General features: G+C 31.8%; 2 protein-coding genes across 2 annotated transcripts; both read left to right on the forward strand.

Moving 5' to 3' along the window:
- The first annotated feature begins 754 nt into the window (after positions 1-754).
- Positions 755-4,070, forward strand: LOC111464193. Its single transcript, XM_023108282.1, has 8 exons — positions 755-1,006; positions 1,078-1,134; positions 1,911-2,036; positions 2,959-3,037; positions 3,147-3,239; positions 3,325-3,438; positions 3,554-3,608; positions 3,681-4,070. Exons 1-7 carry the CDS (start codon positions 855-857, stop codon positions 3,605-3,607), a joined length of 675 nt encoding a protein of 224 aa, XP_022964050.1. The 5' UTR covers positions 755-854; the 3' UTR covers position 3,608; positions 3,681-4,070.
- An 8,667-nt stretch (positions 4,071-12,737) lies between these two features.
- LOC111464166 (LOB domain-containing protein 18-like) lies at positions 12,738-15,318 on the forward strand. The gene is made up of 2 exons (XM_023108248.1): positions 12,738-13,208; positions 14,546-15,318. The coding sequence occupies exons 1-2, from the start codon at positions 12,858-12,860 to the stop codon at positions 14,939-14,941; spliced, it is 747 nt and encodes a 248-aa protein (XP_022964016.1). The 5' UTR covers positions 12,738-12,857; the 3' UTR covers positions 14,942-15,318.
- The last annotated feature ends 478 nt before the right edge of the window (positions 15,319-15,796 follow it).

The following is a 15,796-nucleotide window of genomic DNA, read 5'->3' on the forward strand; positions in this document are numbered from 1 at the left end:
TCTTCCATTATTCGTATTTAAATCCTTGCTTTATATTAAATTTTGTTGCACTAGTTCGTTTCAGATTTGATACTTGGTGCATACTTGGTGCAGTTATACTAGACTTAAAACATTTGTAATCCAGGAGATAATCCAAAAACTCTTGAAGCTTTGAAATTTTCTCCAAGAAAGTGATAAGTTCACGAATCTTATATTTCAAGAAAATATAAATAATCCTTTTGGGTACAATGACAATCTTATATTTCAAGAAGAATACAAATAATCCTTCTGAGTATGATGACAATCTTTAAGTATAATTCAAATCATACTCGATATGTTAGTATGATAATCATTGAACTAGTTTTGGGAATTTTGTTAATTTTTCCTTTCATTGAATTTTGAATTAAAAAATAAAAAAAAATTAAAATTTCTAAACAAAGCTTAAAACTGGACAAAAATAAAAATTAGAGAGGAAAAATATTATTTATAATTAAAATTTAAAAAATAAGAAACAAAAAACAAAAAGTAAGGAGGTTACCAAATAGATTTAGATGTAAAATTTAGAGTTAAAAAATGAATAGGAGAATTCCAAGGACTAAATTGTAATTTACTATTTTTTTTTTATCCCCTGAAAAATCGGCATTTTAAACACGCGTCCATTCTAAATTCTATGGCGTGGAACGCTTTTGGTCTGTTTTTGTATTTTTCCAAGGTCAAAAGAGAAAGACGGTTCGTCTGCGCGTCAAAAATTATGTGGGCTATAAATATCAAATGCCCCTTCATACCATAATTCAATTCAATCCCACAGTGAATGCCCACAGATTTTGAGCAGGTGGACGGTGATAAACCAGTTTTTCCCTCTCAAGCTTTTCACAATGGCTTCAATGGCGTCTTCCAGCCCTTATTGTTTCTGCAGTCGTTACAGAAAGGTTCGTTCACGCTCTGTTTCCACTTCCACCTTCCCCCGTATCCTCCTCTGTCACAAGCCGGAAAACCGCGACAAATCGCCTGAAAACATCAATCGAAGGTACTCTCTCTCACGCTCTGTGTTTCGATGTGAACTGGTGTCTCTAAATGTTAATTGTTTTCGTCTTGTAGGGAAATAGTTTTGCGGAGCAGTGAGTTAGCGATCATTGGAGCGATTTTTAACTTGAGGTATGTCTCGCTGTTTCCGATTGCTGCTCATTTCAACATTATCCTTTTCCCTTTTGAGTAGTCATAATTCGAGCGGCCATCTTTTTAATCGGACGAATTGATGAAATTTGTTTCTGTTGCTGCTGTAATTGAAGTTAAATGATTTGTGCTAACTTTGTTTGTGGCTTTGAAACCTCATATTATCTCACGTTGTGGTGTTAATTTATCAATTTGTTCATTCATGTTTCTTTTTCAATTAATCGCCCTTCTCTTTGCAACATTAGAAGATTTGTTCAAATTATACGCGTTTACTGTCCATTTCATACTCTTGAAACTTTCAATTTGCTAATTTTACTTACATTGGTCACTACAGTACCCGTCGAGCCCACATCACTGTTGTGCCAATCTTCAATACCAGACTTTTGAGTCTAATACACTAAATTATTGAGACCAAACTTTAAATTTTGAGAGTATAGGTTCTAGTTTCACACAAACATAAAAGTAGGAAGACTAAAATTATCTTCTAAACCAAAACCTAAGACCCTCATTGATCACGATTTTGTTTTTATAATTAAGCTTGTTTCCTCGGCACATTTCTTCCACAAAAAACAATTGAATTCTATGCTACATTTCAAAATTTGGCAAACGTTTTTGAAAAGTAGGTAACTAAATTAAGAAGAACATAGGTGGAAGTTAAGTATTTGAAAAAAAAGGGGAAGTAGATTTTGGGAATTTGTCTCTAGTTTTAACCAGGGGTAAGAGTTTTGTTTGAGCAATGTTATCTGTGTTTGATGCAGTGGGAAAAAGCCTGAGTATCTTGGTGTGCAGAAAGGCCAACCAAGTTTGGCCCTGTGTCCAGCAACTAGAAACTGCATCTCTACTGCAGAAAATGTCAGCGATCTCACCCATTATGCTCCACCATGGTAACTCCATCTTCCCACTTAAATACTATTCTTTAAGTTTCATTCAAGTTTTGAAAACACTTCTTCCAATTAAGAGATATTGACCCTTTTGCTGTTATCATTTTTATTGATTGGGTAAAATACATTAACACTGTTCATCACATGTAATCATATGTTATGCTGTTTGAGACTAGCTACGGTGTCAATTTTCTCATTGTTTGTTCCATTTTAATCATGTAATGTAAACTGAAAAAATCAATTTCAACTACAAAATCAAAATTTGCGCAGTAAGTTAACGAATTTTCTCTTCCGTAGAACACGTTTTCTTACTTCCACCAAAAAGTGAATAAACTACTTGGTGGTTGATAGTGTAGTACAAGTTTGACTCTATTTTAGATAGTGGACTCCATATGTCTGCATCAAACTTTTTCTTAAAGTGATGCATTTAAAATGTGATAATTTAAAAATGGATCTTGATAGGACCAGGCAGTCTATTGTCATATGATGGATATATTGGCCAAACCATACTAAAGCAAAGCCAAAATTAAGCACAACATATTAGACCTTTGTAGTCCATATTCTATAGGACGGCGCCACTTTCAGTTTTCACATGCAAGGAATTAGAATTCGCTTCTTTTTGGAACCCAAAACTCATGCCTTTTTATGAATAATAAGAAAATTGGATGTGATCAATAGTGATATGATGATGCACGTTTTTATTATTATATTCTGATATGTTTGAAAGGTACTGTGCTTCTACAATCTCAGGCGAAGCTTAATGACGAGCATTGAACTATGCGATTGGGAATTTATGGACTCGATTCTGTTGATATCTTAATAGTTCTAGATTGATGAGATGCGATCTTGTTGTTTCGATTCTATAATCCAAGAATCATCTCGTGTTGTGATTATCAAATTCGTTTTAACTTTTTAATTTTGGTAGGTGCTACAATCCAGAAGAAGGAAGAGGCAAGAAAAACCCTGTTAGCAGAGAAGTGGCAATGCAGGAACTGATCCAAGTGGTAAAAACCAAGAATCTCTCCTTCCATCTTTAATATTTTGGCTTATTTTGCTGTAACGAAAATGCAAATCGATTAGTAACAGTCTATGAAATCCTCTGTTTCATTGCAGATAAAATCAACAAAACCCGATAAGTTTACGCCGAAGATCGTAGAGCAGAAAGATGACTATTTATTAGTGGAATACGAAACTCCCATAATAGGGGTATGTTTAAGTTTTAAACTCATCTGAAGTATAGACAACCTTTTGGCACTTACTGAAAATGACCAACTTTCTTTGAACAAATTAGTTTGTGGACGACGTCGAGTTTTGGTTTCCACCAGGCAAGAAGTCGATAGTAGAATACCGATCAGCATCCCGAATCGGGAACTTCGATTTCGATATCAACAGAAAGAGGATCAAGGTGAGTGAATTCCCGGCAACAAAAATCTTCCATCTTTTGTTTGTTTTTGGAACTCTGGGATCTAAAACAAGCGTTTGCTAATCCACTGATTTATGGGTATGCGTAATAATTTCAGGCTTTGAGATTGGAATTGGAGAAGAAAGGATGGGCTACAGTTGACAGTTTTTAAGGTGAAGGGAATAACTCCTTTACATAATTCTTTCAAACTTTCCATTCATTTCATATTGCAATTCATGTTTCAGGAAAATTCTATATTTCTTGAGGAAATATTAAATGGAGGGTAGTGTTCTTTATGCAATCCCTCCTACATCTCAATTTGTTGATATAATGGGCCCAAAAAATTGGCTCCCACAAGCTCGTATTACATATGTGCACCCTTTGATCTCCATCTTGGAGGAATTTAGCTACACTCTGTATTGAGAATCGAATCGAGGAGATAAAAGATATCTAGATAGAATTTATGGATATACTTGAGAAAATTAATCTCCATGATGAATTTGAGCATAATTCAATGAATAAGATATTTAGATAGAATCTATGAATATCTTGTCTTCCGTTTTATAGTTGAGAAAAGTAATCTCGATGATGAATTCGAGCACAATTCAGTAGATAAGATATCTAGATAAAATTTATGTATGTATTGTCTACCATTTTTTAGTTTTATACTTAGATCTCGATGATGAATTTGAGCTTAACTCGGTGGATAAGACATCTAGATAGAATCTATGTATATCTTGTTTACCATTTTTTAGTTTTATATTTGAGAAAATTAATATTGATGATGAATTCGAATATAACTTGGTAGATAAGATATCAAAGAGGGGATAAACTAAATAGGGTGGGTCCCCTTATTTGTGATATTATTATTATCCTTTTTTATTTTTTTTCTTTAATTTGGATGTTTTTGTTTTTGTTTGTGTTTTCTTCTTTTTAAGAAATCAGAATTTTTACACCAATTAAACATTTCTCTTTTTAGTTTTTTTAAAAAGACAAAAGTTAAAGTTTGTTTGTAACCCTCCAATTTATTCAAATTGAATTTTGGCAATGAAGTTTGAAATAAAACAAATTGCCTCTTTTAAAAATTGGATTTTCTTCAATTTATTCCAAGTGAATTTTTGAAATAAAATATTCAAAATTGGATTTTTGAAATAAGAACCTTTATTTTTTTTTTAAAAAAATTGAATTTTGAAAATAAATTTAGAAATGGAACAAATGCCCAAAATTATATATATATATTTTAATTAAGGACCCTCCAACTTTTTAAATTGCCTCCTTTTAAAAAAATGAAGTTCCTAAATAAGAACCCTCCGTTTTTAAGGTTTGATTTATAATAATAAAAATCCTCTAAAAATCAAGATTTTAAGTGGAAAAGTTTGCTTGAAATTAAAAAAAAAAAAAAAATGATTTTCTAATATTATTGAAAGAGGATCTTATCTTTCAATTTTAAATAAATTCCATCATTTTTATAATTGCCTGGAGACCCCTCATAGTTATTAAAAATAAAACACAAAAATATTTTTACCTTTAGATCACTAATAATAATAATATGGAATAAATCTTTTATTTCGAAAGAAAATTTTAAAGTGAGATATCATTTCTTGTGTATGACGTTGCATTATCTAATCAGTGTCTCTTCTCAAAAGAAAAATATTTTAGTCATATCTTCTATGGAACAAATTAATATTAAACTATATTTCAACAAAAAAATATATTATATGAATCTACGCATATCGTATATATGAAATTTCTTAATATTTAATAATGTATTAAAATTAATGAGAGGAAGTGACATTTAAAAAAAAAATCAATAAAAGTTAAATTATGCCCAAATTGGAAAATAAGATTATAATGTGAACTTCATGTTTTAATTACATAATATAAATATTAGAAGTGATAATCAACATCATCAAGAACTAACCAACTTTTATTATTTATTTACATTTTTTTTTCATTTGTGTTGGTAAGAAAAACAAACAAGAACACAAAACCAAATCCAAATCTTAACATTAATGATCAATCACGAGAAATTTGTCACAAACAAATTCTTCTCTCTTTACATCATCTCAATAAACTTTTGAGCTTTCTTCTCAAAATCATCTTGAAACCTTTCATCACCGTCTTCATCACAACTATCATAAACATAAATATTATGAGTGATCAGTTCATCGTCACGTCTATCATAATCTTCATAGCTCTCTACCTGTTCTCCTATCCCTTTTTCTTCACTCGGTGACTGCTTAAACTTCTCGCCAAAGAGGATGAACATGATAGCATTACATGCAAGAAACGCCGACCCACGACTCGATTTCACTACCCGAATGATTTCGTACAATTGAAGGATGGAGTTTGGATGCTTCGAACTCTCATAGAAGAAGAGGAAGAAACTTAATGTAATAATGATTGAAAGAAGCAAAAAAAAGAATATGGGAAGTTTGTTCATGCCTCTCTTGAATACAACAAACAATTGGATCTTTGATTATGGCTGTTGGGTTTCAATTTCAAAGGCAAATATATTTATAAACATATTTTAATACTTTATTTTCATTGTCAAATTAAACCTTCACACGCAAGAAATAAAATTTCCTACAACGTTACGCGGCTTTGGAGAGAACCTAATGACCAAAACATTGCTGTTTTGGAGATCAATTGAATGCGGCTTTGGATCGATCGGGTGGGCGGGGGGGCGGGCACTGGCCGGTCTTTCGGTTGAATCCCTTATAAACCGTACGTGCGGGTCTCTCTGTATGCAGCTCACGTTATGAATGTGAATTTGGAGATCAATCGAAGATTGAAACATTGCAATTTGGTGCATTTACGAGGGAGAAGATTAGATTTTGAAAAAAAAACCATAACATTTTCGTGTTCAGATTTGAGATAAGTTGTATTTTGATGTACAAGTATACGTGTGAACTTTGATTTATCATTCCATCCATACAAGACATTAGTAAAATAAAAAATAAAAAATAAAAAATATATATTTATTATTATTATTATTCCTTAAAATTTTAACATTTTTTTAAAAATCTTCTTATTCAATCACAATTATTCCTTAACAGATAAACCATTTTAATTAATTATATTCGTATTAACAAATTATTAATTGGTTTATAAGACTCCATTTTTTAAATCTAAAAAAACATTATAGACTAATTATCTATTTAGCCTAGAAATATTAACACGAAGAAATTACCATGAAAAACCAAAACAATAAATTTAAATTATTGGAATGATTTAGTCAGCGTTTTGTTGTTCACGACCATGTTGACTTGGTAGAATTCGACTCTTTCACTATCACCATGATTTTGGTAGAATTTTCGAGGAAATTTAACATGGATTCAAGTAAGTCAAATATTTTATAATATTTGAATGAATTTTAAATACGTAAAATATATTTTTAATTAAAAATAGTATTTAATTTTTGTAAAAATCATTAAATTACTGTCGATTTGACTTTTTTGATCGAGTCAAAGAATCATCGTACACATTTCAATAGGAAAAAAGGAGAGAGAACCACCAGGCCCAACCACTCGATATTGGGCCTCATAACCGAAAGCAATTGTAGGCTTGGACCAAGCCTGCCTAAGGGTTAGCCCACGAAGCCCAACAGCCATGGCCCAGTCCATTTACACATGGTCCAACTCGCTTAACCCATGATCCATTACCGTATCTCATTGGAAATTCATGTCATGAAAATTATGGAAGTATAATAAAAAATTATGGCCCATATATAAATCATGATTTTAAGTATGGACGTCATGCATGTTATAAATATTGAGCCTCGAGTACTTACTTTCTCAAAGTGGAGAAATATAACTAATAATAACATGATGGTGAAGCCTATCTTAGACAATTTAGAGAAACGTCAAGTACCGATATACTGAACCTAAGCTTAGGCCGAGCAAAGTTAAGTTGAATAGGGTCGAGTCTATCAAACCCATCTTAGAATAAAGCCCAATCCATGGCTGAGGAGCGTCGAACTAGCCTAAACTCAACCCTTCTTGAAAATCCACTCTCCCGAAAACGCTAATTCAATAGGATGGGAGGGCACATCTCCAAGGTATGCTCACAAAATCCTAGATGACTTAAGGATCGAAGCGAGTGTGGTTGAGCACCAATCTATTTTGGAAGAAGTCTCATACATTTTCTAAGTTGAGTTCGTGCATATCTAGGTAAGTCACTTCATACATCAATAAGAGCTAAGGATTTTTCGATACTCTCAATCAATGTCAACTTTAAATATGATCTCTATTAGATAATTCAAAGGTGTACTTAAAGTTTTGTGGTGTGTTTTACGTAGGTGTTGATTAATACTGCGAAAGTTGCATATATCTGACACAAAAGCAACTTTGGTTTGATACTCACGGATCACAAATAGATACCCTATAGGGTCTCTAATATATATGTCCTAACTCTAAGCTTCACAAATAGATACCCTACGTTACCTCAAACATGTACCCAAAACAATTATACAACTACTCAATTTCAATTTCGTCATCATTTAAATCAACACAATTTAGTGTTCGACACAAATTTAATATATATATATATATTTTTATCATTGAGTTCTTCGTTGTGGTTGAAAATCAAAAGAACAATATTTTATAGTTTGATAAAAATTGATAAATAGGCTTACGATTGAAAAATTAGCAGATTAAATATTTAGATGGTGTGGGTTAAGTAGCAATAACAGATTGAAAATTAGTGATTTAATGCAACTTTTTGAAAATTAGCAGATCGATTAGATTATTATCTCGTAAACGACTTAACTCATACAATTAACTATATACAAAAATTTACTTCATGGACACATAGATAGCTAATTAGCATGTACTCAATATGTCATTGATTTCTGACCGTAGCACTTATTATAATATGTCATCACTTGACCGGTAGCACTCAACGAGATTGATACAATACAGTTGTTTCTTTAAAATCGTCACGTGTAGACCTTAAATAATGTTGGTCTTATAATAATTACGAGAAATAAAAATTGTCAACCGCCAAAACTATCAGTTTCATTGTGTCAACCTCCTCAAATAATTTCTCCCGACCATAGGCCCTTAACTTTTGCACCATACAACATTGGTGCAACCCTAATTTCCCTCGTTGGAACCAAGTTAATCATTTTGGTTTCGATATTTTTTTTGTATCAAAATGTTCGATATAATTTAAAATTGGTCTCGTTAGTTTTTATAAAAAAATTAGATCAAATCTTGAAGCCCATCAGATATTGTTCGCTCTGACCCATTACATATCGGTATGTATAAAAAGTGTCTTTCTGAGTTACACAACGAAACTAGTACTCATTCCGACACTGTCCTCTTTGGTTTCTCCATACGCGTCTATTAGAGAGAAGTTTTCATACCGTTATAAAGAATGTTACGTTCTGTTTTTCAACCGATGTGAGATCTCTCCAACCTTTTCATTCCAAATTTGTAACGTTTCGTTTCAAAAATGTGACGGAGGAGGTGACGGATTTTAGATTATATTTGGAAAGTTTTTCTTTACGACAAATTGCAATTTCAGTTCATGCACAATTAATTAATCTGTCAAACTCGTTGAAGGAGTTGGTAAATCACGTCACTTCCCAAATTTTAAAAAAATATGAATGTAACGGCTACATTTTATCAATTTGTGTTCCTAATAAATTCCGCTAAGCTTAATTACTAATTAAATTAATTATCTAAAAAAATTAATAATTCAAAGAAAAATAATAAATTAAATATATGTGTGCTAAAAAATGAGAAATTTGATTTTCTTTTTCTTTCATAATTCAAAGAAAAACTAATTAGCAAATTGGCATTAAAAAAAGCAAATAATAAAAAATAAAAAAATCCAAGGGACCTTTATGCAAACATGCACAATAAATATATTTGCCAAAAGTTTTGACCAAAAGGGACTATTGAAGTACTAAATGAAAAATGTAGGGGTAAGATTTAATTAATTATTAGTTTAGGGTCTAAATAAATATATTTCATTGACCCCTTTTCCATTTAATTAAACTCAAATTAATTAAAAAAAATTATTGTCTTTTATTTTTATAATTTATTTTTGGAAGTTTTTATTTGACTTTTATTAACTATATTGGAAGCTGAATTTGCCGTTTGCTTAGGCGACATGGTTTAATTTAATACACATTTCTTAAGCCCTTAAATTTGGGGAAGTAATCATAACCCAAAGTATTTTTATTTTTACATGCATTTTAGGGACCATACTTTATGAATTCTAGGTTTTGGTCACACGGTTTGGGAACTCGTGGGGCGAATTTTATTTATTATATCTCAAATGTTTCGTTGAAAAACATTTTTAGTCTATTTAGTTTGATCGACGTAACGATTCAATCTTTGAATTTTAGATTATAACGATTTAGTCATATACGTTAGTAGATAACTGTAATGTCCCACATTGGTTGGGGAGGAGAACAAAACACCATTTACAAGGGTGTGGAAACCTTCCCCTGGTAGACGCATTTTAAAGCCGTAAGGGGAAATTCGAAAGAGAAAGCCCAAAAAGAACAATATCTGCTAGCAGTGGATAGTTGGCTAAAGCATTAAATAAATACTAGATAATCCCACATGGATTAGAGAGAGTAACGAGTGCTAGCGATGTTGGGCTTCAAATGGGGTGGATTGTGACATCCCACAATCTCACGTCGGTCGGAGAGGTGAATGAAATATTTTAAAAATTTTTGGGGGAAGCCCAACAGTAAAATCATAAAGAAGATAATATCTGATGGGCTTGGGCTATTGTACTGATTATCTAACCTAATTGATTTGGGTTGAGTTCAAATAAATTTTTGCAAATTTTAATTCAATGTTTAAAAATAAATAAATGTTAATAAAACTAATGAATAATCGACACGAACAATCTAATCAACTCGGCTCAAATATTTTATAATTAGGTTGAGTTGGGTTCATTATAGAATAAGGGTTAAAAATTTACAACTTTATATATAATATTATTTAATCTTTTAAAAGTTTAAAAATAGTAAAATTAATATTAACAAATTATGACATTATAACAAAATACACATAATAGGCTCATAAACTTACAAAGGATTACAATTTTTTTAAATTAATTTATAATACCTAAATTCAAAACTAATTTATATTTATTCTCTATTTAAATTGAGTTTTTATTGGATAAATTTTGAAAAATTAAAATTTTGAACGTTATGCGTTTTTTCCTTATAATGAGCTTAAACTAAGGCGTAAAGCTACTTTAGCTGGTCTAACTTCAATAATAGCAAGTTGTTCGGGTACTGATATCGATATTAAATGGATGCTCATAACTATTGGGATAGCTTCAAGAACAGTAAAAGGAAACCAACTTTATTGAGTAACCGTTGCAAAAATTCAAACTTTCTGAGCCTTCACGCTTTCATTACACATATTCGTCATGGACTTGTTGCATATTTAGAAATTTGTTTCAAAACGTCCACCAGAAAATGCTCGCGTGCAATTTTCTCGTGAGTCCCAAAAAATTATTCCAAATGACGCATTATTTATGACATTCATACGTCTAAATATGTTAATAAAATAATAATTTAATTATTCTTTAATGTAAAATTTCAATTTACTGTAAATATATTAGAAAATTGAGACGGTGATTAAATTAAATATAATAAAATTTAAATTAAAGGTAAACTATAATTTTAAAATTAATTTGTATTAAAACTAATTAAAATTTTAAAAATTTAAAAATAAAAAATGAATATTATAATGTTAAATTTTTGTGGAAAATGGAGATTTTTGTTAATATTTGATAAATTAGAGAAATGGAGGTTTTTCACATGTTGCGACGTGGCGTAAATAAAAGGAGTGCGATGACGTAAGCGAATGAAATCAGAGAATGGAAATGAAGGCATGAGATTGTGACACGTGGAAATGATCTGATGGGATCCAATAGAACACGTCTGTCACTGCTTCCTCTTCACACCGCACGGATTGGACAAAAGCCGGACAGCGCGGTGATGCGCCGTTACGAACTGTTTACATATTTCTTTTTCCTTTTTCCTTTTCAGAGATAATGATGAAATTAATTATTTTTTTATTTTTCACCACAATTTTATATAAATAGATAATTACTAGTTAATTTATTTTTATTAAGTTAAATGATTAAACTAATTTTTAATCTAATTTTCATTCATTAATAACTATTTTTAAATAAATGATTTTATAAAATTATACATGTTATATTTTAAAAATTAAATATAATTAATTTATTTGGGTATGTCTTTTATATTTTGATTAGAAGAGTGTTAGAGAATTAGGGGAGCATGGCTAAGTTTTTTATATTTAAATAGAAAGAAAATGATTAGGTCAAATAGTCGCAATCAACCTTGCTTTTAAGTCTAATAATAATAACAATAATAATAATTAGTCTAAGTCACTTAAGTAAATATAAAAATATATAAAATTAAGAAGAATAAATTATAGTTTTTAAGCGAATTTTGTTGTTGAACTCAGGTCAACCACAGTATAGATAAGGTAAGACTTAAATTATATATTTTTACTGATTATTGGTAATAAAAAGTAAAAGAAAATATATAAAATGAATAAATAAATAATTAAAAAGAAAGAAAGACGTTACATTATATGCATATATATCGTTTAAACGGCGCGTGGGGCCCTTACTCTGAATGTGAGGTAATCAAATAACCCGGCCGTTGCATGGTAGTCACCGACTCAGACGTGGCGTCCGGAAATTGGTACAGGCTGTCTTATGGACCCCACTTTGAACGCCGAACTTCTCATATTTTGACCTTCTTCATTGGCCCCCTCCTCTTAAAATATTAAAAAATAATAAAAAAATGTTATTTTCTTTCCCCTTTTTGGCTGTTTATAGTAAATGAAAATAAAAAAGGTGAGTCATATTCAATTCACCCCATATGAAGAAAAATAAAAATAAAAAGAAAAAAGAAAAAAGAAAATAAAGTTGACGTCTTTTGCCCTCCACGCAGCTTAAAACACGCAGTGTGGCAAAAAATAGACAGTCTGTTAGACACGTCGACAAACCTACCAAATTCAGATTTTTATTTAAATAAAAAAAATAAATAAATAAATTATTATAGGCCCAAAAACTCACGAGGGATTTCAAGCTAGAGAAGAATTTAAAAAAAAATAAAAAAAAACAAAAAAGAGTAATATTTAGTAATAGGGCTTATCGCATGTTTGCTTCACGCAAGCAGCTAAATGTAGGTGTTAAGGCTTTGCTCTCTCGCGTGGCTTTAAAGACTTTCTTATTTATTTATTTTAAAAAAAAAAAATATTGCTGTTTTTAGCTCTTTATAAGTCCCTCAGTTAATTTAAAACATTTCTTGTGCAAACACCACAATTTTCCACCAAACCCTAAAAAGCCCTCTTCTTCTTCTTCTCTCTGCTCCTTTTCACTCCATCTCCTCCTTTTTCTCCTGAAAAATGAGTGCCAACCCTAGTACTAGCGGCGGCGGAAGTGGCGGCGGAGGAGTAGGTCTGGGGAGTGGGAGTGGGAGTGGCGGCGGGGGAGGGCCATGTGGGGCCTGCAAGTTTCTTCGAAGAAAGTGCGTTCCAGGGTGCATATTTGCCCCATATTTCGACTCGGAACAAGGCGCCGCCCATTTCGCTGCTGTCCACAAGGTGTTCGGAGCCAGCAATGTGTCCAAGCTCCTCCTCCATATCCCTATCCATAAGCGCCCCGACGCCGTGGTCACAATTTGCTACGAGGCCCAGGCTCGCCTCCGAGACCCTGTCTATGGCTGTGTCTCCCATATCTTTGCCCTTCAACAACAGGTAAGTAAATACTACCCTACTCTACCCTTCAATCGGTAAAGGATAAAGCTACTTAATTCTACTACCCTCCCACTTTAATTTATTATTATATTATTACCAAATCATTTCCCCGGCGGTTACCACGGTAATATACCATAATTAAATTCCTTTTTTTCTTTTTCCTTTTCTTTTTCTTTTTTCAAATAAACATTTTCTGGGTATTTATTTATTTCTTATTTGCAGTTATTAAGGAGCTGGTCGGGCTATTGCCTTAAACTTAAGCTTTTCATTACAAACAACACTCATTTCCTACGTTTCCCCCAATATTCAGCTTCCTGTCAGTGTATCTTCTAAACCAAATCATAATTTTTTTTTAAAATAATATTCTCTACAATTTTAATTCTTATAAGTTTTGGTCAAAATTAGAATTTTATAATGAATTAAATGATTTTTTGGAAACTTTTTTTAAGTAAAAGAAAATGTTTTCCCTTTTATTGTTTTTTTTTTATATAAAAAAAATTAAAAACCAAAAATAGTTTTTATATAGTTTGGATTATTTAATATATTTCTTTTTTTAAATCTATGTATGTATACTGCATATATAGCAATACCTACTACGTAAGTATCTTTGTACTATTATCAGTATGGTTGGTAAATATTTGTTTGAGATGAAATAAAATTAATTTTAATACTTTATAATTTCCATTTTTTAAAATTATTTGCTAATTTTACTTATATTTGTTTCTAAAAATAAAAAAGAACCTTGGCGTTAAACAAGCCCTAAGGGTATTTTTATATATTTTAAAAGAATTCTAGTAAAATAGAAAAAGCTAAAACTAGTTCAATTTCCACTTTAATTTTGTTTGTTTTATTATTTATTATTTCTTTTTCCTTTTATTCTTATTTTTAGTTGAGTGTAATCTACTCTCAATAATTTATTTCATCTTAAAACTCTCTCTCTCTCTATATATTATATATTAATTAGTTGAATTTTTTAATTTTATTTTTTAGGGAAATATGCAATAAGAATTAAACAAAAAATTAGAGTCAAGCCTAATAAATTTTTTTATTTTGAATACAGTAAAAAATACTAAATGAGTGATATGTATTTCTTTACTTGAATTATGAAATTTAAAAACATTATGATTAAGATTTATATGTTAGTTATGTATTTTAAAATTTATTTATTTTTGTCGTGTAGTTAAATTAGTTTATTTTAAATTTATTTTAGTTTTTATTTTTTTTTTTTAACTTTTGATCTATTTTTGTACTTTCATATTAATTTATGTGAAAATAATAGTAAACATAATAAAATTTAAATGTTTATAATGTTAATATGTAAATTAAAAACTTTGCAGGTGGTGAGTTTGCAAGCCGAGCTGTCGTACCTCCAAGCCCAACTAGCATCACTGGAACTGCCGTCGCCACCAAACCCGCCACCTCCACCTCCACCACCAAGTTTCCAAGGGGTACCGCCGCTTTCCATCTCAGACCTGCCATCCCCCCCCTCCCTGCCAGCCACTTACGACCTGTCGTCCCTCTTTGACCCAATGGCTCAGCCTGCCTGGGTCTTGCCACAGCAGCGCCTCGACCCTCGCCAGTTCACCGGGGGTGGAGGCGGCAGTGGCGGTAGCAGCGGCTTGTCCACTGTGGCCGGAGAAGGCGATCTTCAAGCCTTGGCCCGTGAACTCCTGCATAGACACGGCGCTCCACCAAGCTCCGACTCCTCATCGCCGCCGTCCGTCTCTAAATAAAATCAAAACCCTTCATTTTCTTTGAATTTCTTGCCTCTTTGATTTCACTTTTGTCAAAAATTGAAGGGTTCCTGAGTTTTAAGTTTTTCTATAAAAAAAAAAAAAAAAAAAAAAAAAAAAAAAAAAACACAATAGTTTAGACATGTAGCTATATTAGTTTTTCAATTTACATGTCAAGCTGTTGGTGTTTTTGTCAACCACAGTTAGGTTAGTTGGTGAGTCTCAAAAATAATGATCTCAAGAATGGTTCAATTAAATAAATGTTCTATAAAACATTACTCAAGACTGGTCTATGTTACTCTATTTCTTGGCATTGATTGCCTATAATGCTTGAGATACATTGTTAAGTCCCGGGATTACTCCGGATAATTTATGTCTCTCGTTTGTTGAATTTTATTTTATATTCTAGTTTGAAATGATGTTTGTTGATAGTTTTATTGTGAATTGTTTTAATTCTAATTAGTAGGAGCTCAAATCGACCCTGGACGGGTCCCTGACGAAGGAAGCTGAAGTATTAGAGAAATTTGGGATCAAAGGGGCTTGATTTTTTAGGGCTTGATTAAGTCAGTTAGGGTTTAGGAAAGAAGAAGGCATTTGGTTTTAAATGTCTCAATCAGCCACCTCCCTCTCCCTCACTCCGGCCACCGTGCTCCGCCCTCCGACGACGGTTGGCGGCGTGCAACACCGTCCTTTGATTCCTTCTTTGTCATAGAACCCTAGTGTTGCTGCCTCCCCTAGTTTACCATAGGTCGGGTTCGGAATGAATCATCCAACCCATACATGTCTCCAATGAAGCTACGAAGCCTAAGCCCACACATGCATTCAGCTTTGGTGTATGCACGACCCAACCCAACC

Source organism: Cucurbita moschata, unplaced genomic scaffold (assembly GCF_002738365.1).
Source record: "Cucurbita moschata cultivar Rifu unplaced genomic scaffold, Cmos_1.0 Cmo_Scf00030, whole genome shotgun sequence".
Taxonomy (NCBI): Eukaryota; Viridiplantae; Streptophyta; class Magnoliopsida; order Cucurbitales; family Cucurbitaceae; genus Cucurbita; species Cucurbita moschata.